The sequence below is a fragment of the Macrobrachium rosenbergii genome, chromosome 15 (assembly GCF_040412425.1).
Source record: "Macrobrachium rosenbergii isolate ZJJX-2024 chromosome 15, ASM4041242v1, whole genome shotgun sequence".
Taxonomy (NCBI): domain Eukaryota; kingdom Metazoa; phylum Arthropoda; class Malacostraca; order Decapoda; family Palaemonidae; genus Macrobrachium; species Macrobrachium rosenbergii.
Window position 1 is genome coordinate 56,562,718 of NC_089755.1, and position 27,708 is coordinate 56,590,425.

Here is a 27,708-nt window from a genome sequence, read left to right on the forward strand (position 1 = left end):
ACCTCACAAAAATGGCTGATTATAAAAATTAAAACGAGAGAGAGAGAGAGAGAGAGAGAGAGAGAGAGAGAGAGAGAGAGAGAGAGAGAGAGAGAGAGAGAGAGAGAGAGCACACACAAGCCATCAGGCATAACGAGCGTGCTTTGCAAGGATGGTGGCGACTCGGAACAAGAGGTCATGGGGACGAATCACAAATGTAAAACACGGAAGTCAAGATCAAACCAAGAGGAGATGATCAGAGAGTCCACATGACATAAATGCGTCTGGCAGAAGAAGTAAAGCAAATCGAGTGGCTTCAAAATTTAGAGGAACCTTGACATTTTCGGGCTGAAATATGAGTATGAGGACCCAATCAACAGGTGAGTGAGTGTTTGTGTGTATGTGTGTGAGCAGAGAAGCGGCGGTAGGAGGAGGAGGAGGAGGAGGAGGAGGAGGAGGAGGAGGAGGGCGAAGCAGGTAAGTGTCACCTGATAGGCTTTCCACCGTAATCCCGAAACCGTGTGAGGTGCCTAAATTTTGTCAAGTTCTTGTCCCCCCCCCTTCTCTCTCTCTCTCTCTCTCTCTCTCTCTCTCTCTCTCTCTCTCTCTCTCTCTCTCTCTCTCTCTCTCTCTCTCTCTCTCTCTCTCCACTGTGACTTTTCACTATTATTTCACAGGAATTTTCGTAGGAGTGTCGAAAGGCCAGTGAACTGTGATTTATCCTATACAAAATATAATAAAAAGGTATATTGTAAAACTACCGTTCCCGGAGAATTACTCTCTTGAGCGAGGCCTCCTCATGAACGCGTCTAAAGACGCACGAAAGCGTTATTTTTTCATATGGCATTCTTTTAGGTTATTTTTTCCTTGCTCCCACAATAACAGATAGCAAAAATGAGACCCACATTCTTTTAGGTTATTGATTTTTAAATTTAAGACACTTTCTCACTCCAATACCGACAACACTAAGAATCACTAGCGTCTTATTATAAGTTTCCAGGCACTGAAATATTTTGGGGATGAAGTCACTGGGCCTGCAATCTATGTGATTTGTCGACGGCTAACAGGGGCACATATAACATTATATCACTGACAAATGAGTCATTTCACCACACAGATTTATCTTCATGTAGCACTTCCTACGGTGTGTCAAGTCTTAATAAATATTTGATCAAGTTACCGAACCAAACACATAAAATTTCAGTAATTCGTCGGTGCTTGTAGAGAGAGAGAGAGAGAGAGAGAGAGAGAGAGAGAGAGAGAGAGAGAGAGAGAGAGAGAGAGAGAGAGAGAGAGAGAGAGAGTACTGCACAGAAGATTTGGAGGCTTACGACAATGGCACTCTACAAATACCCCTACGAACGGCGTAACACTTACATGACAAGGTAAACGAAACAAAATATATGAAAAAAAAAAAAAAAAAAAAAAAAAAAAAAAAAAAAAAAGGCGATGACCAGAAAAATAACCACAACACAACCAAACTATTTCACCGACAATTCCGCGATTTTAATACCTGACCCTACATAAAAAAAAAAAAAAAAAACACCCAGGTTTTACAGCAAACCTTTTCCCCTCTCGTAAAAACTATATAGGCGAAGGCTCGGGTAGGCTAACTACAATGCCAACATTCCCGTCGTTATAGTGTCTTTTTTCACAAACACCGCACTGCCGAATTCCACTGAGGAAGGAGAAGGAGGCTCGGTTGAAACTGATAGGAGATGTCAACTGATATTCCACTGCTGATATTCTTGCACAAGCATACGGCCACACATACACACATATATATATATATATATATAGTCTGGACACTTTACATCCAAATCGTGATTTCCCAAAGGATGTAAATAAGAGATTAAATGCTTTTCAAAGGCATGGCGTGGATTTTAAAAGGAATTTCACATAACTGACAATTTAATCTGAACTGATACAAAACTAAATCACACTTTTAAAAATATGCACGAGAAAGACTTCCTAGGTTTAGATGTGTAGGAATGCACACAGGAAAATATTTTTGATAAAATTATATTCACACTGTCTACTAAACCTGAAGGCATTTTTGAAAGGGATAACTGGATGGGAGTGTGATGAATGGACGAGGAGGGCGAGGAAGAGGAAGAAGAAGAGGAAGGAGAGGAACAGGAGGAGGAGGAGGAGGAGGAGGAACAGGAACAAAAGGAGAGGGATTACACGGATTAATTTTTCGGTAACTGACAGGGGTGAAACGGCCCAGGTAGAAGGTAGATGGGTCAATTATGATTTGGGAGATGACAAAAAAGAGGAGGAGGAGGAGGACGAGGAGGAGGAGGAGGAGGAGGAGGAGGAGGAGGAGGAGGAGGAGGAGGAGGAAGCAGGCAATACCTTGAAACTGATGCTGGTGGCGTAGCGCTCCGTGATATAGTCAAAGGACCTGTAGAGCGTGGCCGTGGCCAGATGATGCTTCCTGCGGGGGGCCATGGCACCCTAAATATCCTTTTCCCCTTCCAACGAAATAAAAAGTCACTCCCTAAGCAAGCTTAGAAGCCGCCACTAACTACTCCAACTTCTCCTACTACTCCTGCTTCTACTTCTGCGGCTACTTCTCCAGCAGCCAGCTCCTTCCTTCCTCGGACCACGACAGGCCTTTAGATCCGAAAGGCCGGCGCCGCCAAGGACCACCAGCAGTAAGTAGCAGTTGTAGTAGCAGTAAGTAGCCTCGGCACAAGAGGAGCTGGGACGTGGCAAGGAGTCGGGGAGCAGACCTTCCTACCTACCACCACCACTACCACCACGAGGAGTAAAATTAGCCTCTTTCCTCTCTCCCCCGTCATGGGGGCTTTTCTCTCTCTCTCTCTCTCTCTCTCTCTCTCTCTCTCTCTCTCTCTCTCTCTCTCTCTCTCTCTCTCTCTCTCTCTTTCACATACCCCTCCTGGGCATTCCCCTGCCGATATCGGCCCTCTAATACTCCCCCATTCCCCAACCGATATCGGCCCGCTGCCGGTACCCCTCGCGTCCCAAGGGCTCTCTCGGCGATATCGGCACCTCTAATGCCTCTCTCCCCCTCTCCCACAACACCGGCCCCCTTACGTCCCGAAGGCTCTCTCTCTCGTATGCTCCCGAGGTTCCTCAATCCCGGCAGTAGTTGTAGAGAAGTCCAAGGAATTCTCTCTTTGCTTTGGGCGGCCAAAAAGCGACGGTGTCGGGAGGCAACTGAGAACCAATGTCACGGTCAGTGCTGGACAACTATTGGTCAGTCGGCGTTCGCCTGCTTTTGGGCGCGCGCGTGTGCCGCCACGGGCGCAGGTCGTGGCAGTGGTTTGCGAAATGCTTGTTGCATGAAGGCATTGTTTTTATTAAAGGCACAGTACGACACTCTTCTGTATTTTGAAAAGTTTACGAGGAATGTTAATTCAAGTGGTCGGGTCTATAATTACGTACGAACTCAGAGAGAGAGAGAGAGAGAGAGAGAGAGAGAGAGAGAGAGAGAGAGAGAGAGAGAGAGAGAGAGAGAGAGAGAGAGAGAGAGAGAGAGCAGTACATTTTTGGAGAAAAAATAAATAGCAGTAAGTTTTCAGATGAGGTAAAAATAAAATAAAAAGCAGTACATTTCCGAATGATAATTAAGAAAAAGCAGTGAATCTCTGGTTGAGAAAAAATAAAAAGATGAAAAAGCAGTAAATCTCTGGTCGAGAAAAAATAAAAAGAAGAAAAAGCAGTAAATTTCAGGTTGAGAAAAACAGCAGAACAATTTCGCCTTAATAAAAAAAAAAATAATATAAACCTGGCATTACGACTGTCCTACCCGAGAATAAATCTACTCACCCCACCACACAAAGAAAGAGAAAAAATAAAAAAAAGAAGAAAGAGAAACGCAAAACAGGACGACAAACAATTCAGCACAAAATTCTGCGTTTCCACGAAGAAAATAACTCTTTTTAATTCGCATCTCGCACCTGATGATAATTAAAAGCGCCACTGACAGTAATATGGATGAGTTCCCCCTTGAGAAATCAGTGCCAAGACGAAGCGGTCCCGTTTTCTGTGGAGCAGTTTCCCGCAGGGCGTTTTCTTTCCCCTCAAACAGGTGTCAGGGTCGTCATTCACGGCTGGGTAATAACAACTAAACTGACAACATTATATATCGTCAAACCGTAATATCGGTTTTCTTTATCGATGTGAAATATAATGAAGAACCGCTCACCAGAAGCGACTTCAAAATAAAAAGGGTGATTTGATAAATATATTAAATAAACAAATAATTATATGGTTAATTTAACAGTTCACTTGAATTCACTCAAGTAATATGAATGAATGAATGAATGAATGAATGAATAAATAAATAAATGGTTAATTTAACAGCTCACTAGAAGCCACTGAAGTAATATGAATGAATGAATGAATAAATAAATTAATGGTTAATTTAACAGCTCACTAGAACCCACTGAAGTGATCTGAATGAATTAATAAATTAAATAAGTAAATAAATAAAATTATCTGAATGAATTAATAAATTAAATAAGTAAATAAATAAATAAACAAATAAATAATTAATTTAACAGCTCACTAAAAGCCACTAAAGCAATACGAATGAAGCGATATAAATAAATATATATATATAAATAAGTCAATAAATAATTGGTCAAGTTCCCAGACAGCAGGGAATTCCTGAGTCTTTTTTTTTTCTTCGGGCGTCCTTCACTCGCAAATGCGTCCTTGGTGGCCCTGTGTGTCAATAGCTCCCCCCAAAATCTCCCCTCTCTCTCAGGGACAACCCCCATCCCCGCCCCCTTCTCCACAGGCACCCCAAACTCCATCATCATTTCGACCAACATTGCATACTCCATATATATATATATATATATATATATATATATATATATATATATATATATATATATATATATATATATATATTTATATATTTACATTTTTAAATGTTAATGATATCATTAACTTTTTGTTCCTAACTATAGTACCTTCTTTGTATTTAAACGTTACGGTATTATTAACATCAAGATACTGTCTCTCAAAAACCTCTGTTTTAACTTCAGACAAACTAAGGAACAATGACAATTACCGGCCGCCATAACCAAGCCAGCAATGTAAATATACCTCACCATTATTAATAAAAATATACATTGAAATTCTCAACTTTATTCACCTTACAAAACTACCTCAAATAAAAAATACCGACTTAAAACCTCGCCACATTCATCCATCAATAGTTAACAGAACGTCTCTAGACTCTCTACCAAACGGAGAGAGGAATGCTGAGTGACGCCAGAGAAAAGGTACCGACGACTCAATAGTGCAATCTTTCTCCCCATCGACTGGGGAGAACAGTGGGACAGTTGGCCCGTTTTGTGACCTCCTAAAACTTTACCCACCTGGTAAACTAACTTGCTAAGCGCAAGGGAAAGTTTTTTTCCCCAAGTTTTTTAAGGAAGTTTTTTTTTAAGGTTTTTTCCAAGTTTTTTTTTTAAGGAAAAGGTTTTTTTTAGGATAATTTTTTTCTAAAAGCTCAAGGAAAAGTTTTTCGTTTTTTCTAAAGTTTGTTTTTTTTTTTTTGGTAATTTTTTTAAGAAAAAGTTTTTTCCGATTTTTTTTTCTCGGTGTTTTTTTCTTCTTCTAAGGTGGTTTTTTCGAACGAAGCATCTTCGTTACCTTCTAAAACAACAGCAATATTAAAGGTAATGCCTCTCCTAGAAAAAGACTGCTTTGGTTGGCTGTGCGTTTTATCACGTATGGCTAATCACGGTTATTAAAACAATCTACGTTTCATGCCAAAATCTATGACGCTGCAGCTATCGTGGCCGAGAGAGAGAGAGAGAGAGAGAGAGAGAGAGAGAGAGAGAGAGAGAGAGAGAGAGAGAGAGAACTCATTATCAGCACGACTGGTTACTTACTAATAATAATTACCTTCAAAATCAGGTTGTATAAGGGCGTAAAAACAACGCTGCTGTCACATCAAAAGATTGCATGACCTCGGCTGCGATCTTACTTTCGAGGTGAATGACTGATACTGAGGCCATTACTTTTTGGCTGAGCAATAATATTAGTCTCTCTCTCTCTCTCTCTCTCTCTCTCTCTCTCTCTCTCTCTCTCTCTCTCTCTCTCTCTCTCTCTCTCTCTCTCTCTAGAGAAAAAAAGTCGCTCGTAAAAACAAAGTAGAAAGTACATGGAATCTCAAGTAGAAAGTACATGGAATTTCAAGTAGGAAGTACATGGATTCTCAAGTAGAATGTGTGGAATCTCATATAGAAAGTAAGTACATGGAATCTTAAGTAGGAAGTACATGGAATCTCAAGTAGAAAGTACATGGAATCTCAAATAAAGAGTACATGGAATATCCAGTAGAAAGTACATGGAATCTCATGAAGAACGTACATGGAATCTCAAATAGAAAATACATGGAATCTCATACAGAAAGTACATGTAATCTCAAATAGTAGTATATAAAAAAAAATTATTTCAAACGAATACACAGGCACGCTAACCGTGAACTAAGTTTCTGAGAGAGAGAGAGAGAGAGAGAGAGAGAGAGAGAGAGAGAGACTTCTTTTCCCCGTCTGCCGTTTTCCCTGATGTGCAACTCCGTTTTCTATCGATTCAATCTGGCACGCTGATAGGAAGGCGAGTTGCATTACTTAAGTTTATAATCTGTTTGACAATTGTGTATGTATACGCATATATTCGATATTCAAACGTTTAAAGTCTTTATAAATCAATCATTTTGAAAATTAAGCACTTAAAGTTTTTATAAAATTCATAATTCTCACAATTACTTCCATTAATATCCCAGAATGCGTTGAAGAAAATACGTGCGAGTGAGCTCGATAAACATTAACGGGTCACAACGAGACCTAACACGAAACCGTGGGCTTGGGTGACGTCAATGCTTTTCTCTTCGTCACCTGCTGATATTGCTGCTTGAGATAAAAAGATCTGGGCATTTCATGGTCACGTGGTCTTCCCTGGGCCCGCTCGAGCCTCCAGCTTCTTGGGCATCTCTGCCAACAAGGAAGGAGTATGGGTTATTTACCTGTGGGTATTCAGTTCTGGGTATTTACAGTCACAGCAGGAAGGGGTAATACATTCGAATGCCTTTTGGTGTTAAGTAACGCTTACAATGGGAAACGACACAGGGAATTCAACATCGCTCTCTCACAGAGAGAGAGAGAGAGAGAGAGAGAGAGAGAGAGAGAGAGAGAGAGAGAGAGAGAGAGAGAGAACTGCCCTTAGTCGACAGACCTCAAGAAATACGACCGTGAGTTTTCCCACTGACTCAAATAAGACCATAAGACGTCAACTGCACCAGGAAAATAAAAAAAATAAAAAATGAGGAAATAACACGCCTAATAAACATATCTGATCTTCTCTATCTCTTTCTCCTTCTCTCTTAAAGAAAAAATATGAAAGAACGCTCCCAATAAACAAATCTGGTCGTCTCCATCTCTCTCGCCCTTCTCTCCTAAAGAAAAAATATGAAAGAACGCGCCCAATAAACAAATCTCGTTTTGTCTATCCCTTTCTCTCTGAAGAGAACGCAAAGAACACAAACACACCTGGACTATTCTTGAAAGAGAGAACGGGTCCCACAAACAAACCGTTCTTTTCTGCGGGGTTAAGACACGCCGACGCAACCGGGTAAAGAATTTCCCCCAGAAGATGCGAGACAGGTCCCTGGACTTCCGAGTTATATAAACGCGAGAGAGAGAGAGAGAGAGAGAGAGAGAGAGAGAGAGAGAGAGAGAGAGAGAGAGAGAGAGAGAGAGAGAGAGAGATTGCTTATCTGTTCGACATCGGTTCTTCAGACTTTTGCATATCTTAAAATAGAACTGTCATTGATACCAACCAGCCACACCTTCGCCCTCAAGAACTGCTTGCAATAACGAAACACCAGTCTAACACATCAGGTGAGAAGATGCAAGTGCTTGCCAAGAGAGAGAGAGAGAGAGAGAGAGAAAGAGAGAGAGAAAGAGAGGGAGAGAGAGAGAGAATCAAGGCTATTGGATTTTGTTAACATATGAGGCATGCTTGCCAAGGTCATTCGCCCACCGAGCCTAAATTCTTTCCCACACAAGCACACACACACAAGCATATCAGCATGTCTTTATGAGATGCAGTTGCTGGCCCATGCATACACACACTTTTAGATTACAAAGTTGAGAGAGAGAGAGAGAGAGAGAGAGAGAGAGAGAGAGAGAGAGAGAGAGAGAGAGAGAGAGAGAGAGAGAGAGAGAGAGCAATCTGTCAACGTCCTAGACATGATTGGCAGAGAGTTAAACTACTCTGTTAAAGTCCACAGCGACAGAGAGAAACCAATCTGTCAAAGTCCAAGACAAGAGAGAGAGAGAGAGAGAGAGAGAGAGAGAGAGACGCTGAACAAATCGGATAAATTTCCCACTACTAATACTACAAATATTCACAGTTCGAGTCCACGCTACAGCACAGCAGTCCAGCGAACTACTACAGTCGCTGTGCAGAGTCACAAAGACGCCAAAAATAACACAGGAACCTCACGCACAGCAGCGGGCAAGTTTGGCCCTCCCAAAAACGTGTTTGTTGCAGTGCGCAAATCAAGGTTGCATTCGAGAATCTCCTGCCTTTGTCTTGGCTCACGAGATTTCAGTGGGTATCGAAGAACGGCGTAGAATGACTGCCGACAGGGATTGTGCCGAGGAAAAGCGCCAAGTGCTGTTTGGAATTACACAGAATGCGAGTAATTGGGGGGGAAATATGGTCTTGATCTAGTGGGGGAAAATTATGTTTGTGATTAATTGGGGGAAGTATGGTCCTGGTTAAGTGGGGGAAAATATGGTCTTGATCTAGTGGGGGAAAATTGTTTGTGATTAATTGGGGGAAGTATGGTCCTGGTTAAGTGGGGGGAAAATATGGTCTTGATCAAGTGGGGGGAAAATTGTTTGTGATTAATTGGGGAAGTATGGTCCTGGTTAAGTGGGGAAAATATGGTCTTGATCAAGTGGGGGGGAAATTATGTTTGTGATTAATTGGGGAAGTATGGTCCTGGTTAAGTGGGGGAAAATATGGTCTTCATCTAGTGGGGAAATTAGTGTTCTTGACAGTGGGGTAAACATGTTCTTGATCAAGTGGGGAAAATATGTTCTTAAGTTGGGAAACTGTTCTAAATCAAGTGGGAAAAAAAGTATGTTCTTGATAGTGGGGGAAAAATATATTCTTGATCAAGTGGGAAAAAAAAAATATATTCTTGATCAAGTGGGAAAAAATTATGTTCTTGATCAAGTGGGAAAAAAATATATTCTTGACCGAGAAATTTATAAAGAACTATTCAGTGAACAAGACCGAATCTCATGAAGACCAATAAACTGAAACCTGTAAATTTTACAGTAAAACTAGTTGCACCTACATATGAGAATAAATAATGGCAATCATTAACAGCTGCTAAAAAAGGAATCGATTATAAGGGAACATTAGACTAAAGGAGTACAAAAAAATACTGAAACATTCAAGAGACCAATACATCAGTAACTAAATATTACCGAGAAAAAAAAATTCAACTTTCAGAAAAACAGAAAAAATAAAGACTCAATTCACCGTAAATAAAATATTGGGAAATTCTGAGCCAAAACAAACATATCTTTGGAATTGATTAAAAGACCTGATAACTTACCTGAGGCACACCTGAATTCAAGCAACAGGTGAAACACAAATTAAGCGTTTGGGTACAGAGCCAACGCGACAGGTATATCAGAAACGCTTTGGTATTTTAACAGCAGGGCTAATTAAATTTTCTAGCATAAAAGCTGAACGCATTTCAGCATTAATATTCATCAGAATTAACGATACCGTTAATTACAGAAGTTATATGCATGAATTTTGTTAAATTTGAGTAAACTCAAGATACTGGTATCTAGATAGCGGAGGAATGTTTAAGCATCAGGTCTAAAAAATTAAAAAAATATAAAATTATTGCAGTATCTGATAAATGACATTAAAGATTTCATGAAAGCTACAGCTCTTGGAAAGTGGCACTGAATAACTTAAATCTGTGTTTATTTTTAAAGTTCTCTAGTGATAGCATTAAAAATAAGGCATTCAATATCTATGAAAAACTGTTGATGTTTTGAAACACTGTAGCAAGAGCTATTACAGTATTTTCTTCCAACCAATTATCATTCACTTTCAAGTTCATTTAGGTCCCAATACATCTAGCTAGAGAGAACTTTAAAAAAACAAAAAGGCATTAAAAATTTTTTTTAAAAACTGTGGTTTTAAAACACGGTAACAAAATAATTGTTCGAAACTAAGAATAGCTTCAAATACATGAAAAGTGTATTCATCCACTCAATCAATATTCAAATTCCAACCCATTCAGGTTCCAACACATCCGCTAAACCTCAAATAAAAACGAAAAGCTCGCTGAAGTCGCTTACATCTTTCAATGGGATATGAATATGAAAAATGAATGTCACGTCCCTCGGATCAAAACCGCCCTCGCCATCACGGGGAGAGAGAGAGAGAGAGAGAGAGAGAGAGAGAGAGAGAGAGAGAGAGAGAGAGAGAGAGAGAGAGAGAGAGAGAGAGAGAGAGACTTTACAAGAATATTCTACAAGATTAAGACACCCAGTCACGTTCTACTTTAAATAAGGAAGCAATTCCCACGGCCTATTGAGAGAGAGAGAGAGAGAGAGAGAGAGAGAGAGAGAGAGAGAGAGAGAGAGAGAGAGAGAGAGACTGGCACCGCATCCGGAACAGGTCATCAGAATTCCAAGTCAGACGCCAATAACACTAAATGTAACCGCAGAGGTGTAGTCTTTAAACGATATATTCCCTTATCAATGCGATAAATATTCCCTTTGGACGTTGCTCCTCCTCCTCCTCCTCCTCTCTTCTTCTTCCTCCTTTCTATTCTGAGACAGCCTCCTCTGAAAATGATGGAGCCGTGTCTTGTTGCATCAGCAATGGCAACAAGAGCAATGTTGACCGTGGACGAGTTGACTTGTCAATCAAATTATCTATGAGTATAACATGCCCAACAAACCCCCTCCCTCCCTCTTCCCTCCCGCTGGGCATGGATGCAGAATAGCTAACAGAATTCTACTTGTCTCCTTTTTCTTCTAAACTAATCTGAAGACTGACAAAATTATAGATCCTGGTGATTGGAGAGAGAGACAGAGAGCGAAAAGAATTACTTGGGAGACTGCGTCAAATTCATAGATGAGGGTGATTACGTTCTGTGTGTGTGTGTGTGTGTGTGTGTGTGTGAGAGAGAGAGAGAGAGAGAGAGAGAGAGAGAGAGAGAGAGAGAGAGAGAGAGAGAGAGAGAGAGAGAGAGAGAACCACTACAATCATTGGGACTACAATCATACAGTTAACAAAATACACTATTTTCCTTTTGCACATGTTTGCGTCAGAGAGAGAGAGAGAGAGAGAGAGAGAGAGAGAGAGAGAGAGAGAGAGAGAGAGAGAGAGAGAGAGAGAGAAAACGTGGCTATTTACAGACCCATCTTGGTGCTTGTGTATACTCGCTTCCTGAGTCATGTGCTAAGGCAGCCCAGGCGCGCAGGCGTATTGGACCACCGGCTCGACACTAAAATTAATTTGTTAACTTTTTTCTTTTGTTGCGGGAAGACGTGCTGATTATGGACCAACTTCCAAAGGCATATTTCTGAGGGAAATGTTTTTGGGTGTAAAGGGAATTCTTAAGGAAAAACGTACCTTTAAGTTTATCACAATGAAAACAAAATAAGTCAAGTCTTTAAATGACGAGTCTAAACTAAGACGTACAAATCTCTCTCTCTCTTTCTCTTTTATTCTCAGTCATAAAACCTACCTACACTAACACACGCACATACATACACACAAACACACACACACACACACACACACACACACACACACATATATATATATATATATATATATATATATATATATATATATATATATATATATATATATATATATATATATTGAGAGAGAGAGAGAGAGAGAGAGAGAGAGAGAGAGAGAGAGAGAGAGAGAGAGAGAGAGAGAAATCTGCCACCAAACTCCGATTCACAAAGAAGGGAAACAAAACCCCACAAAGACCTCTAAACAAAGACCCTGCCATTTACCCCAATCAATTAGGAAACGACAGACAGACGACAGACAGACACACAAACGTACAAACTGACGCACAGAGACACACCACACAAAAACTCAGAGACCATTAGATCACACTCAACAGCTGTGTTGCCCGCCATGAGAGAACGCTAAATTGCAAGAGATACAATAAATTGTATTGATTAAAAAGACCCACGAATGCGTCATCAGTGCCCGAGAGAGAGAGAGAGAGAGAGAGAGAGAGAGAGAGAGAGAGAGAGAGAGAGAAAAGGAACAATCACAGCTGTGTGTGTGAAATAAAAGGAGAAAGGGAGACAAGTACATGAAAAGGAATAAGAGTTTATAGAGACTACGTAGGAACTGAGAGAGAGAGAGAGAGAGAGAGAGAGAGAGAGAGAGAGAGAGAGAGAGAGAGAGAGAGAGAGAGAGAGAGAGGCAGGCTCTGGTTGTATGAGAAAGGAAGGAGACGGCGTTTCAGACCAAAGATCTTGACAAAAAAAAAACCTGAAGAGCAGAGATCCTTGCAGGGGCATAAAAATAAAATTATTTTCTTAACCTTTATTGTTTTGAAAAAAATAATACAAAGAACATGATCTACCCTTCACAATCATTATTCGCAAAAATACTACTAATTGAGTCTTATACCACTCTACTTTTATTTGAAGACAATACCTAAAATACATCTTTCATATACTACAAAAACTACAATGGTGATATGATGCATTTAAATATATTTCAATCACAAAAAAATGTCATTTCACAGCTGATTGCCGCGACAAGGATCTGTGCATTAATTATTCATAAGGAAATTTTTTAGAAATTACTGAACGCTCACACCTCCGTCCACTTCTCACTAGAAGGCCAACATTGCTACTTGTAATTCACGTGGCAAAAAGTTACTAAAATTACACTTCTATGCATGTAAGACGTCTAAAAATATTATGCTTGAGATATGATGATTATCAGTTCAATATCTTAGTAAATACATTTTTTCCTGGAATTTAACATTAACGGACATGAATAAATGTCATGACTTGAATAAAAAATCAGTATAATTTTATATAATTTTAGGGTAATTTTTATTAAAAATATCGTGACACAAGTTAACTTTAAAAATTTAAATTTTGGAGTCGCCATCAACTCGGATATGATGATTATCAGTTCAATATCTTAGTAAATAAATTTTTTTCCTGGAATTTAACATTAATAGACATGAATAAATACAATGAATTGAATAAAAAATTAATATAATTTAATATAATTTACAGTGACTTTTATTCAAAATATCGTGACATACATTAAATTCAAAAATTTAAATTTTGGAGTCGCCATCGAGAACCGATTTCTAAAATTCTTTTAAAGGACATTACACAGCAATGTTGGATGTGTGTCTTTGTATGAGAGAGAGAGAGAGAGAGAGAGAGAGAGAGAGAGAGAGAGAGAGAGAGAGAGAGAGCAATGTTGCTTGTATGTAAGCGTTTAAGCGTTTGAGAAGTAAGCAGCAGTGTTGTTGCCTGAGAGAGAGAGAGAGAGAGAGAGAGAGAGAGAGAGAGAGAGAGAGAGAGAGAGAGAGAGAGTGTTCCACCCATATGCATTCAAGGCCAAGAATATTTGGCAAAAGGCCGCGTTAAGTTAGGGGGCAGAAGGAACACTCACAGGCTTATCTTCGATCTCACGCCTTCAAATCACACGACAGTCACTCTGTTAAGCCAAGCATCACTTTGATATGAATTGGATCAAAAAAGGATAAATTATTCCCTTAAATCTTTAATCCCTCGTTTCATCTTAAGTCTTCTGCGTAGAGGAATGAAGAAGGAAAGGTGTGTGAGAGAGGAGAATGTAATCAAAGGAGTGGCGTTTTCCATACAAACCTTCCAACAGAGAGAGAGAGAGAGAGAGAGAGAGAGAGAGAGAGAGAGAGAGAGAGAGAGAGAGAGAGAGAGAGATATGCTATTCATAGGCAGGCTGATCACTTGGCAACAAAACCTTGAAGAAATCACCTATACAGACACTGCTCTTCTCCGTATATGATTGGCATTTTGATTATTAAAGAATCTCCTATCTGCAGATTATGAAGAGTTTTTTTTTAACGTGAATTATCTCCTAGGTGAGACTGGGAAATCTTGCAATGCATAAAAATTAAGCATAAATTTTTCTCTCCTGCAAAATTATATGCACTTCCCATACTGTATAACTAGCAAATAGCAAGGATGATTACATTCTGCAAACCTGTACACATAAAAAAATCGACTTTGCGATACTGAAAGTTCATGGCAAATGAAAAATAAAGAGGAAAATGAAAAAAAAAAACACGTAGGACAAAGAGAAACAAAAAAAACGTCACGTCTCAGGTTGGGGACAATAGCAGCACGTTGCACTCACGCTACTTTTCACACTGCAAAAATCCCCCCAGGGTACAAAAGGGTGCCAAAGAAATACGCGTCGCTTTTCGAACCCAAAAACTCAAATGTCGATGACCGACGTACAACCACGACTAAAGAATGAAATAATGTTTCAATCTTAAATGATTTTAATAAACTATTAACATTTCTATTTAGCGAATAAATAACATCGCATTAGGGTCATGAAGGGTCAAAAAGTCTATTCAAATATTCGCATTACGGTCATGAAGGGCCAAAAAGTCTTATTAAATATTCGCATTACGGTCATGAAGGGTCAAAAAGTCTATTTAAATATTCGCATTACGGTCATGAAGGGTCAAAAAGTCTATTTAAATATTCGCATTACGGTCACGAAGGGGTCAAAAAGTCTATTTAAATAGATTTTAATAAAAAAAAATATCAGTGACACACAAAACCACGAGTCAAAAAAGATTTTAATCACAAACAATTTTAATAAACTATTAAAATTTCAAAGAGACGACATAACAGTCAAACCAAGGCTCTTAGTGGTCAGGTGCCAAACGGATAAGAGGTGGTGTCACGTCTGATAAGGAATCGTAGCACGGTGATTACAGGTGACATAAGACCCAGGTGATTAGGTCCCGCGGCTGGCTACTCAGGTGGTCAAAAAGCGGGTTACAGAACGACACAAAACGACAATTAAGGGTCCTCTATTAACTCGAGAAGGTGCCAGTCAGGTCACGCAGATGAAGTTTCTAAAGCTTAAGAGAAACACTGGTCACGTGATTTGGGATACCAGAGGTCACATTAGGTGACTAAAGGGCGCAAATGACTTCGGGAAAGCCGCCAAGGTCACAGCAAGATGCTCAGGGGTCATATTCGACCTACAGGAGATGAATGAGCACAGGATCACGAGACGAGGAAAAGAATGAGGGCTTGAGGAGGAGGAGGAGGAGGAGGAGGAGGAGGAGGAGGAGGATGGAATGCTGATTTCCTACCAGTTGGTAGAGAGTTGCGTGCAAATGGCTGTAAAGTTGTTGCAAGGTAGGCACCGGCATGCTGGTGGCCAAGGCCTGGGTGGGAGGTGGCGGTGGCGGTGGGCGGATGTGGGCAGAAGAGCCAAGGGCGGCCCCATGGGCGGCGTCCCCTTCGTCGCATTTCCCTACCCACCAACCGATCCAGCTCTCCAGATGATGCTCCACTTTGCTGAAGACCTCCTCCATGAGGGCGCAGAAGACACTCTCCACGACGAGCAGTGACCTTTGTCCACCGCCCACTGAAGAAGACCCGGGCGCCGCCCTCCTCCTGCCGCGTCTCATCGGAGAGCCTCCGCCAACGCTCAAACACACACACGAACTACCTTCGGTATGTGGCACCACCAAAGGCACTCGTGTGGGTATGGGTATGGGTATGGGTATGGGCATGAGTATGAGTAGGGCAAGGGGGGTAGAGAAATGGCGTGGTATGAAGATGATGATGACGCCAAACTCGCCAGGGCACGTCGCCCCCCTTATACTGACGCACATACATACCTACACAATGCACCTTCACCGAAATGCCCTTATTCCATTCATGCGAATGAGGTGACACACACAAAAAAAGTTTCTCTTATGCATTTCATAACTTCACATACAACCATAGAAGTTTTTTTTTATTCACAGAAACAACCTTCTCTCAACCTTAACCGGTTCCTTTGTGAACTTCCCACCCCTTCTACTGACGTCACGACTTTGGCCCCTCCCCTATGTGGAAAACCATAGCTGTTCTCGGGACGAATTATGGCTGACAACGCAGTTTCTTTTTCATGAATTACCTCTAAGCATTAGTGCCAATATCAGAGGAACCCTCTGAAGGGGATACAGTTAATGCAGTACTGCCTATATGCGAGGAACCCTCTGAAGGGGATACATTGAATGCATTACTGCCAATATCAGAGGAACCCTCTGAAGGGGATACATTTAATGCATTACTGCCTATATCAGAGGAACTCTCTGAAGGGGATGCTATTAACGCACTACTGCCAATGTCATACGAACCCTCTAAAGGGGATACAATTAATGCATCGCTGCCAACATCAGAGGAACCCTCAGAAGGGATACAACTAATGATCTCAGGTCAAGACCGCACGTTCCACCAGTCACTCGAGGGATCAACCCCGCCTCCTGCCCAAGGGACACCCAACTAACCTCTCCGGGCACGTCTGAGGCCACGTCCTCCGTGCCCATACCGCTGGCGCCGCCGCCGCCGCCGGAGGAGGAAGAGGAGGATGAGGACAAGCTCCCGAAGGGCTTCTCGCCGTCGTCGTCGTCTCCCGGGTCGTTCTCGTTGGAGGAGGGCGTAGGAGTCTTCCTCACGTGAAGGGGCGAAGACTGCCGCCCGAACCAGACGTCCACGCAGCCAGCACTCGGCTCCAATAACACTCCCACTCCAGGCCAGACCTCGAAGGCCATTATGAGATACTTATTTTTATTTAAGTACTTGATTTTCCGACGCTATTTATGGGTCGAACTTTCTACCCCCTTAAAAAAAAAAAGCACGCCTGTCAATGCCAATTGACGGGGTTTAATTGATGTCCTCCAGATACGGACGGGGGTACGGGCACTGCACTACTGTCCTGAGCACTCTCTGGGAAGCAGAGGCGTAGACGGAGGAACCTCTGCTGCAGGAAAAGACGTAGTTGACGGAGATGCGACTTAGAACTGGCGACACTCCGAAGTGGCCAACACGAGGTGGGAGGGGAGGGGGAGGAGGAGGAGGAGGAGGGGGAAGGAGGAGAGGCACACCAGGCCTGCCATGCCCAGACGACGTCACGTTCGGGGCACACAAATGCTACGGAATGCCTTTGCACAGGGCGAGGGGAAGGTGGAAGGTGGCTGATGAGTTGGGTGGGGCCACTGGGTAGGTACGAGTTGATTGAGTAACGTCTATATTAAGAGGGCATAACGTGAATGTGGTCATGGTTGCACGCCTCGCGGGGCCATCAATTGCGGGCCTGGGCAGGTCGCAAAACCCCCCAAAATCCCTCTCTTTAGCTGAGCATGCAGACGAATCCCCTGCCGCCGCCAGAATTTTCGAGCAAAATCGAAGCTCCTTTTGGAGCCGACTGCCACCTGTGAGGAATAATTTCTCTCTCTCTCTCTCTCTCTCTCTCTCTCTCTCTCTCTAATTCGACACTTACCTGCACTACGGGCGCCATACCGTTGGTCTGTTCGGCTCCCATGATGAACCAAGGACGCAACTCGTCCGTTCAATGGGTATAGTCAACAACTACAATCTCACAACTACGCCAAAAGTCCTCAAATACGCAGGATGAGGATTGTGGGGGAGGAGGAGGATAAGGAGGAGGAGGAGGAGGAAGAAGGAGGATTAGGAAGAGGAGAGACGCCTTACCAACAACTCTGGCACTTGGCGCCAAATATACTAAAGGGAGCGATGAACACGCTTCTTTTCAGAGTGAGACTCTCTCTCTCTCTCTCTCTCTCTCTCTCTCTCTCTCTCTCTCTCTCTCTCTCTCTCTCTAAGATTATCTCTAAGGGGGCAAAAACCACATCACCAGAATAAGTCAGTCAACACGTCCAACTTTCTCTCTCTCTCTCTCTCTCTCTCTCTCTAGACAATCTCTAAGGGCCAAAATCCACATCACCAGAATACGTCAGTCAACACGTCCAACTCTCTCTCAATGAATGTTTACCAACACCACCTGTGACGCAGTTAATTCATAAAATTCCTGAAAATTGTCGTATGATAAGCATCTTTCTCGGAGTCAGCTACAAATCCACAGCATCCATGTCAATTGACGAGTTTAAAAGGCAAATGTTGGGAAAAATAAGTTGAGATTTCAATATCAATTTTCCATAAATTATCAACAATCTAAAGCTAAGACAACACAACAGTATGATGATAACAATAATAATAATAATAATAATAATAATAATAATAATAATAATAATAATAATAAAAGGAAAATGGTCATAATAATAATAATACTAATAATACTATAAAAGTCACAAAATAAACTACAACAACAACAATACCAGCAACAACATATACAAGTAAACTCCTCACAACCCTTGACTCTGCATTCAAATAAAGAAATGGAAACACTTCTTAGGGCTACGAAAAAAAAATCTTCTCAATAATAATTCACGACAAATGACATTGATAAAAGCGTGAGTTGGGACAAAGCACTCTAACTTGGCCGGTATATATCAGCTGCAGTAAAATACATACAAAAAAATAAAAAAAAAAAGGTTGGGTACCCTGAGGGGGTGGGGGGTATTCGGATATGATCCGGTCCCTATCCATCCCCCCCGGGGCCACCTCACCTGGGCGACAGGTAATTCTCCAGGCTGCCGCTACAATGGTTTAATTATTATTATTACATATATTTTTTTTTTTTGGTTAAAAGTAGTAGCAGTCTTATTATTAATAGTTGTATCGGTGGTGGTCATACACTCATGGAAGGTTATGCTAGTGTGTGTGTGTGTGTGTGTGTGTGTGTGTGTGTGTGTGTGTGTGTGTGTGTGTGTGTGTGTGTGTGTGTGTAATAAAGTCTTTTGCTTTACTTTTCCAGGCACGTGCTTGAAAAGCGATTAACAAAATAAAAATGGCATGACAATTGGTGCCAGTTATAGTAATTCATTGAAAACAATAACTATAATATGTAAATTAATAATTATAACAGTGATTAAATCAATTATTATCAGTGTGCAGTGTATAATTATAATAGTGATTAAATCTACCATAAGTGTACAGTGTGTAATCATAACAGCCATTAAAATGAATGATGATAAGTGTACTGTGTATACCCATCTGTGGATAAGTGGGGTGAAGGGAGAGCACCTGACAAAGTGTCCATATAAGTGAGTGAGGAAAATGTTAAAATAAAACTGTCATTAGCAAACCTCTTCTTTTCTTTTCTTTTTTTGGTCTATTTTTCTTTTTTTTTTCTTTAAATTTCTCACAACAACAACAGTGAAACAACGTAACTGAAAAATCATAACCAATGCAATCACAGTACTGAGATAGTGGCAACTGACAGAAGGGTGAAATAAATGCTAAAAAAAAGGGGGGGGCATCAATAACAAACTAAATGGAAAGAAAAAGGGGGAATATATATATAAATATAGATTTATATCTAAACACGTCCATATATCCATGGCAGCGGCAGCAGCTGGGTAGTCACCAACGCAGGAAGTGCCAAGGGCTCAATACTCACGTGGCTGTTAGCAAAAGATTCGCGCAGGTGCCGGCGGTTCCTGTGGTGGTTGGGGCGTCGCCGGCGGGAGGAATCGGAAGACGCGGATCGCGAAGACACGCGGCGCCGGCCGTGTCCTCTGTGGTGGCGCCTCTCGGAGGAGTAGTCCCTGTCGTGCCTTCGACCGTGGCGTTCGCGCTCCCTCTCACGCTCTCGCTCACTGCTGCACGGTGGTGGAGGAAGGGAGAGGGGGGGCGGGGAGGAAGGGGGTTGTTTGGTCAGGTTAGCGGCTTAAATATCTTAGCAATAAATTCAATGAATAAAAAAAAAAAAAGAGAGAGACAAAATCCTGACATTCCTGACACGATTCCAAACACATCCCGGGGCAATTACCATGGTTCCTCTCGTTTCAGGGTTTTGACTTTCTTTTCTTTTACTTTCTTAATTTTTTTTTTACTTACGTGTTCTTTCCAAAGGTCACTTACCTCAGCCTTAGTAGATACGGAGCTACCTACCTACCTGCCTGCCGTCGAGAGAGAGAGAGAGAGAGAGAGAGAGAGAGAGAGAGAGAGAGAGAGAGAGAGAGAGAGAGAATGCAGTACATAAAACCTAGTAACATACAGGCAACAAGAAAGAAACAGATTTAGTTGCTCTATTCAAACTGAGAGAGAGAGAGAGAGAGAGAGAGAGAGAGAGAGAGAGAGAGAGAGAGAGAGAGAGAGAGAGAGAGAGAGAGAGAGAGAGGTGGATATCACACAAGGATAATTAATGGGGGCACAACAGAGTGCCACTATTAAGCGTACTTACCTATGCCCTCGGGGCATCTAGTCACATAGGACGAGAAAGAGCTCATACCACGCTTCATTGTATTCTCGTCTCTCTCAGAGAGGAATGTCAAGAATGGTGGTGAGAGCAGTAGTAATAGTAAACTACTTTCTGCATTCTCACCCCCATAAAACAGAAATTAGAGTGAGATTACGATACACTTTGATCACATGCAATTTGTTGTGAGAGAGAGAGAGAGAGAGAGAGAGAGAGAGAGAGAGAGAGAGAGAGAGAGAGAGAGAGAGAGAGAGAGAGAGAGAGAGAGTAAAAAAAGAATAATTCCACAAAAACTAACATAAAACCCAAGAGCCCGTGCTGGGAGAAGGCCACCTTTAATCTAACCCAAAGAGAATCAGGTCAAACCACCCTTAAACCGCCCCCCCCCCCAAAAAAAGCCCAACCAAGTAGTACCTGCCATGAACGAAGGTCAGGACAGTATCCTCGTCACTGGACACCTCGCTGGAGGCGCGCACGCTCGCGTCGCAACTGAAGCATTCACCCATGATAGCGGAGGGCATTCCACGACCCAAAGCACTTCGTCGAGGGAGCGGCTCCGGTTCCCTATCATGTTCCGATTTCGGGGGACCAACAACAAATCACGGTCGAATCGCGCAGGGGTCTTCGGTCGAAATGTTTGCACTGGGTTGGAAATTTGGTCATCCTTTCTTCCTGAAGGGCTTTCTGGTCATCTTTACTTCACAAAAGCTTCTAATGATACTCTCTCTCGTTAACTCAGTGGTTCAGAAAACAATCGCTAGAAGATTTTTCTAACAATATTTTCTCATTCAAACTGGTCACCCTCGACTGTCATTCAAATACTGACAGGCAAACATGGCTTAACCGAAAACATATAGCACACTTGCACGGCACTTGCTACACAATTTATCACTGCCGACTTGTGGGTATAAATAAATTCCTGCAATACACACTTAATGACTTGTGGCCGAGTTAGTCGCCAAAGACACTAACATATGAAACTCTGCTACCAGCACGAAAGCCACGCAGATGCAAACCGTTTAACGACAAAAGTAATCTGCCGAAGGTTCGCCATGCTGTAGGAATCGTCCCGCGAACCTAGAAAGGAAATCGTTTATCTCGTATGTGACGTCACGAAGAAATCAAACCGACGCTGATAATATGGTGGACAACTGCAGAGTAACACGAGCAGAATAAGCAGATAATGAACCCAAGTTTTTTTAATGTATACATACAACTCTGAGGTCAAGGGCTGGTACTGCACACTAATGCAGAGTTTGCAAAGTTAACCTTCCACAGACACACGAACCAGACGTAGAGAGAGAGAGAGAGAGAGAGAGAGAGAGAGAGAGAGAGAGAGAGAGAGAGAGAGAGAGAGAGAGAGAGACGACCGGAAACATGGGGCTTTTATCAGCTATTACTTCATTCTAAATCCCCAAAGGACATTCACATAAGCAACGGACTCGCTCCAATTCATTTCGAAACGAGAGACATTCATTGACAAAAATTACAGAATGAAATAGAGTGAATTACTATATGTACTATTTACTATTGCATTCCAGTAGCTCTGAGGTACAATTCGGAGCTCATTTCGGAGTTATGAGAATATCAGCATTTTCGAATGATCTCGTGTTGAAGTAACCAGTGTATGTTTGAAATAAAACAACTTGGTCTTTAATGTTACCATAATGACGTGTAAAGACTGAAGAGGTCTTTTCTTCTGTAAGAACAGAATAAAATGGAAAAACACCTGCAATTGCCAACAAAAAAAAAGTTATGCATGTTTACAAATAAGTTCTCACATAACCAATGGGAAAAGGCCCTTTTGGCAAAAAAAAAAAAAAAAAAAAAAAAAAAGTTACTGAAATAATTCCATAACTATTTTAGGTTCACATTATTTTTTTTAAAGAGCAGATTTCTCACCCCAATACCCTTTACTCGCCCAGACCCGTAGGAGAGATAAAGCAGAGAGCATGACTAGTCAAGAGGAAGGGAGAAGGGGAATTGATGGTAAACAAACAGCCGTTGGACCGAGCCCACGTGTACCATTACCACTATAATACAACTCCCTGTCATTTGCTGCTTCATTCTAATAGTGGACTCCCAGACGCTGGGGATTCCTGCGTGTAAACCCGACAACCTGCACATTCCCTGATATTATGTCATCAGTATAGGTCGTAACCTAAAGTATCGTATCACTAAAAAAAAAAAAAGAAAAAAAAAAAAACACTGATAGAATTATGTAAACATAAACAGCATGGAGAGAGAGAGAGAGAGAGAGAGAGAGAGAGAGAGAGAGAGAGAGAGAGAGAGAGAGAGAGAGAGAGAGAAATTAACCATGTCACTGACGTGAAATCATCTTTAAAAAGAAGAGATAAAAGGGTAGTGATCTGTGAGAGAGAGAAAGAGAGAGAGAGAATTTTATAAATGGGAACTGAGGTCTACCTCCTTGGTAAAACATGACTGTAAAATCACCATGCGATGTCCCAAAATACTGTAAGCGATATTTGCTCTTGTCTGCAAGATTCAGGACCACTTTTACGAACTCTTGTGAAAAAAAAAAAAAAAATCAAGATATAATGTATACATACCTTTCGAGAATCGAGTAAAAATTTCGAGAGAGGTTCAGAGTGTCGTATCACCTAAATTTAACCCATAGAATTTCTATGTATATGATTATGTATATGAATGATTTTATTATACATATCAGCACATCCAAACCCCGAGAAGCACTTTAACACGTTCCAGCACAGAGTACTTTATCAACTGCTTAAAAAATAAATACACATATATATTTCTATAGCTTCACCAACCCATAAATTATGAAAGAGAAATAGAGAAACGAAACCCTTTTAAAAGAAAGCAGCAAGCAGTGTGCGTGACCAACTAACTGCTACTGCCACTGCTGCTGCTCACTGAATTACCTTCTCCTACTTTTCTTGATCTTTCTCTTAAAAGTGACGAAACAGGGACAGCAGTAGAAGGACGACCTCCTACGCTCGCTGGCACTTTCGTCGTCGGATATGTAAGCACAGGTCGCCGGGGAAGTTTTCCTGGAGAAGGAAGGGCCAACACCTGTTGACTTGACGGACGGAGAGGTCGTCTGCACCTCCTCCTCCTCCTCCTCCTCCTCGTCATCGTCGTCGTCGTCTTCCGAGGACGACGCACCGGAGGACGAAGTTGTGGAAGATTCGGTCCCCGAGGAGGAGGAGGAGGCTGTCTTGACGGAAGTGCGGGTCGTGATCTCAGGGGATATGTCTCGGGTGGGCGTCTCCCTCCTCCTGCGGTAGGGCACAGACGAGGAGGACGACGACTTCTCGCTGCTCGTCACCTGATGGTAGGAGGGCGACTTGCTCGGTCGCGAGTCGCCGCTCCCCAGCGATCCCGACCCGTCGAACCTCGTCCGTATTTCTCCTCCTCCTCCTTCGTCTTCGTCCTCTTCCTCTTCCACTGACCTGGCCTCCTTCTCCTCCTCCTCCTCATCCTCCTCCTTCCCGATTTCCCCGAGGGCACTCGGCTCGCCATTAGCCTTTTTCTCGCGGGCCTGACCTTCCCCTCTGTCCTGGTCGACATTCTTCTTCTTCTTCTCCCCCTCCTCCCCGCACTCCAAATGAGCCACTTTCCTCTGGTCACGAGGCGACTGAGGCTGAGGCGACACTGCGGGGTTTCTCTCCTCTTTCCTCTTCCCTTTCACATCTTTCCGCTTGTCGCGCTGCTTTCCCTTGCCCTTCCGCTTCTTCCTCTTCCGCTTGTGGGGGCGTCTGCGAGGGCGCCCTCCGCTCAGGACGCTCTCCCGAGCTGCTCCCCTCCGGAGTCGCCTCTCCCTCCGCTCCCTCAAAATGCACAGGAGCCTCTCGTGGACCTTCTTCCTAACGAGGAGATACTCGATCCCGTACAGCACTGATATAGAATCCCATCGCCGGAGGGAATTGATATGTTGGCACACGGTGGTGACACCGGGGGTGGTTAGGGACTGAACGGAGCTGGCCTCTTCCAAACCACGGACGTCTAGGAGGGGATATGCATTAGCATTACCGCGGGGCGAGGGCGGCTGCGCGCTCTTCAAGGACTTCTTGTCGGGAGGGAAACCTCCTTGGGATGACGGCTTAGGATTACCACTGGGTTTACCACTTGGACTGCCACTCGGCCCACCGGCGGCATCGTTACTGTACCGGTCACTTTTTTCCCCAGCACCCGCGGGCGTTCGTTTCAATTCGTTACTGGGGCGTCGACGACTTCGGCCGCCCTTTCGTTTCGGGGGAGTCGCGTTGCAATCCCTGCGTCGTCTCCCTTTCGAGGACGACTTGATATGTGACGGGTCAGGACCATAACTCTTCTCGCCGACCTCCCTCACCAGAACGACCCTCTTCTTCTTCTTCTTGTTCCTGTTCTGTCCTGTGTCGGGTTTCGCCTCGAGTTGTGTTGTACTTCGGAAGAACTGGGCCGTTTCCCTCACGGCCTCAATTTCGGGCAGGGAACCTCCTTGAATCGCGAGAGAACTCTCCAGGGAGACGTCCCCAAACAGGCCTTTTTCTCTGGAAGACTCACCCCCTCCCCCTCCTCCTCCTTCTCCTCCTGGTCCTGTTAGACGAGGTCTGCCGAAGTCTTCCTTTCGGCGCAACCCGAGCGAATTTTCTTCGAAGCCATTTTCAAACGACTTCCCATTTTCTCTTCCCCCGGGGCTGCTGCTACCACCACCACTACCGCCTCTGCCCTGAGTGGGTTCAACACCCCCCACGACACACAGACGTCCTGACGATTTGTGCTGCTGCTGCTTTTGGTGTTGCGAGGTAGAATGTGTTGTATGCTTTTTGGTTCCGCTGTTGCTGCTGCTGCTGCTTTTGATGCGCGAGTTGTTGTGGCCCCCTTCGGAATGCAGCCGCCGACGGAGGAGTCTAAGCACCACCCAGCGATACAGAGAGCCCCCCAGACGCCTCGAGTTGCTTCTCACTGGCATCCACCTGCCTGGCACCCTCGCCCTGGGCACCTAAGAGCTAAGGCTGCTGCTACTACTTCCATGATACCCGGGGAGGACTCGCTGAGGTCGCAGCCGCTGCTGGGAAATGTCTCGACAGCTAGTTATCGCCAAAACAAGGGCATGGTTCGAGTTATCATTGCCCGGAACGACACAAAACTCTCTTACGACTTGTTCTTTTCTTTTCCTCTTCTTCTTCTTCTTCCTCCTCCTCCTCCACATCCAAAGGTCCTGGACCATTCAACAGCTACATGGTTCTTCTGCGAGTCTAGCCAGGACGGGGAGGAGGTGCCCCTCCTCCTTCTCCTCCTCCTCTGCTACAGCAGAAGTGATCCCCCGCGCGTCGACTCCTCCGGGTCCGACGGCGTTCGGGGTAACCGAGGGTGACTTTGAAGGGCGTGAAGGTTCGGCCAGGGCGCCAAGCAGCGTGACCACCGGATCACCTTGCACGCTTTGTGATAAGGCCACACTCGGAACAAACATCACACTCGCACTCTCGCATATTCTCATGCTCATCAAAGTGACGGCAGCATGGCGCTGGCTACTGATCTCGGCTCAGGATGGTTTGCAGTAATTCGGGGGAAGCCCTCAGTGGGTCATGCCGTCTGATTGGGAAGGAAATAAAAGGTCCCTTTCGACGCTTTTGGTGTTTAGTGACAGAACTGGACGTCTGCTTAGATAAAAAACAAAATATCCTTTTGACGTTTTCAATATCTAATGACAGAACTCGACGTCTGTTTAGATTAAAAACAGAATATCCTTTTTGACGTTTTCAATATCTAATGACAGAACTCGACGTCTGCTTAGATTAAAAACAAAATATCCTTTTGACGTTTTCAGTATCTAATGACAGAACTCGACGTCTGCTCAGATTAAAAATAAAAGGTCCCTTTTGACGTTTTCAGTATCTAATGACAGAACTGGACTTCCGTAAGAATAATTTCCATCTGACACGATGTTAAAAAACTCCAGAATACTTTCCACTCTTTATTATGAAAACATTTTATGACTCCGGAAGAATTCCTCAGCAATCAACTGGACGTGCGGGGAAATGATCCCACAGACAGAAGAGAAGAGATGATTTATATAAAATACAAATACTGTTGTTAGTCAGGAACGATCACTAGAACCTCCAGGCCTTTTTGTTTATTAGTCTTGTAAGTGACATATCAAGTAACAACACCAGCGTAACCATTCCAGTTTTTCAGGGTGAAGGAAAAAAAAAAAACTAAAAAACAAGGAACGAGGAAACTTGAGTGTTAAAAGAGCCGTCAGGTTTAATATTCGGGGAGTCGGATAACGTTAGCAAAAACGACGGTTTTGGTGGTGATGATGGTGATATCAAGCTGCTAGTGGTGGTGGTGATGATGATGTTCCCTTCGCTGCTGGTGGTGGTGGTGGTGGTGGGGATGGAGATATCAGATATCAGGCTCCTAGTGGTGGTGATGATGATGATATTCCCTTCGCTACTGCTGGTGGTGGTGGTGATGGAGCTGTTACAGTACAGCTGCTGTTTCTTCTTCTTCTCCTTCTCCTGCTGCAGCAGCTAGCTCTCTCTCTCTCTCTCTTTCTCTCTCTCACACACACACACACAGAGGGGTGGGTTGGAAAAGGGGAGAGAGGCAGGAGACAGAGCAAAATCCCGAAGGCAGCGCGTGAGGGGAACGTCACCCCAACACTACCGTCCAACCAACCACCGAACAGCTAGCTAGCTAGCCAGCCAGCCAGCCGCCGGAGGAGGGAGAGAGGGAGGGAGAGGGAGGGACAAACATACTAACAAACACCAATCCATGCAGGAGGAGGAGGTGGAGGAGGTGGTGGTGGTGGCAGCAAAATCCTCCTCCACCACCATCTCCTCCTCCTCCTCCTCCTCCTAGCAGATATATACACGCCGACGCACAAACTTCTACTTTGCCCTTAGTCTCTCTTTCTCTCCTTCTCTCTCTCTCTCTCATACACAAACACGTACACATACACACACAAGCGCGCTCTCTAATTGGCTCTCAATATGAGTCTCTCTCTCTCTCTCTCTCTCATACACAAACACGTACACCTACACACACAAGCGCGCTCTCTAATTGGCTCTCAATATGAGAGAGAGAGAGAGAGAGAGAGAGAGAGAGAGAGATAAACAACCACCCCTTTTTTAAATCCTCTTTTAAAAAGTCTCTCCCTTTTAACACTCGATTCCAGAAAAAAAAACAGGGAAGACTATCATCATTTCTCCTAACCCCGCCCCCCTTCCCTTCTCCTTCCCCCCCTCTCCTAGACCAATCCCATTCGTTATGAAATGGTGTAAGGAAAGGTGTGTGTGGAGGGTAGGGGAAGGG

The 27,708-nt window shown here is 43.3% G+C and overlaps 1 protein-coding gene across 2 annotated transcripts in view; it reads right to left on the reverse strand.

Annotated features, from left to right (window-relative positions):
• The window catches only part of LOC136846774 (probable serine/threonine-protein kinase dyrk2), a 64,254-nt gene extending 37,197 nt beyond the window's left edge, over positions 1–27,057 (reverse strand). For both annotated transcript variants that reach the window (XM_067118009.1, XM_067118010.1), the window contains exons 1-2: positions 23,328–27,057; positions 19,624–19,825 (exon numbers count right to left, since the gene is read on the reverse strand). In XM_067118009.1, coding sequence (XP_066974110.1) covers positions 19,624–19,825; positions 23,328–25,360 — 2,235 coding nt within the window. In that variant the 5' untranslated portion in view covers positions 25,361–27,057. The remainder of the gene's footprint in view (positions 1–19,623; positions 19,826–23,327) is intronic.
• Positions 27,058–27,708: the final 651 nt, after the last annotated feature.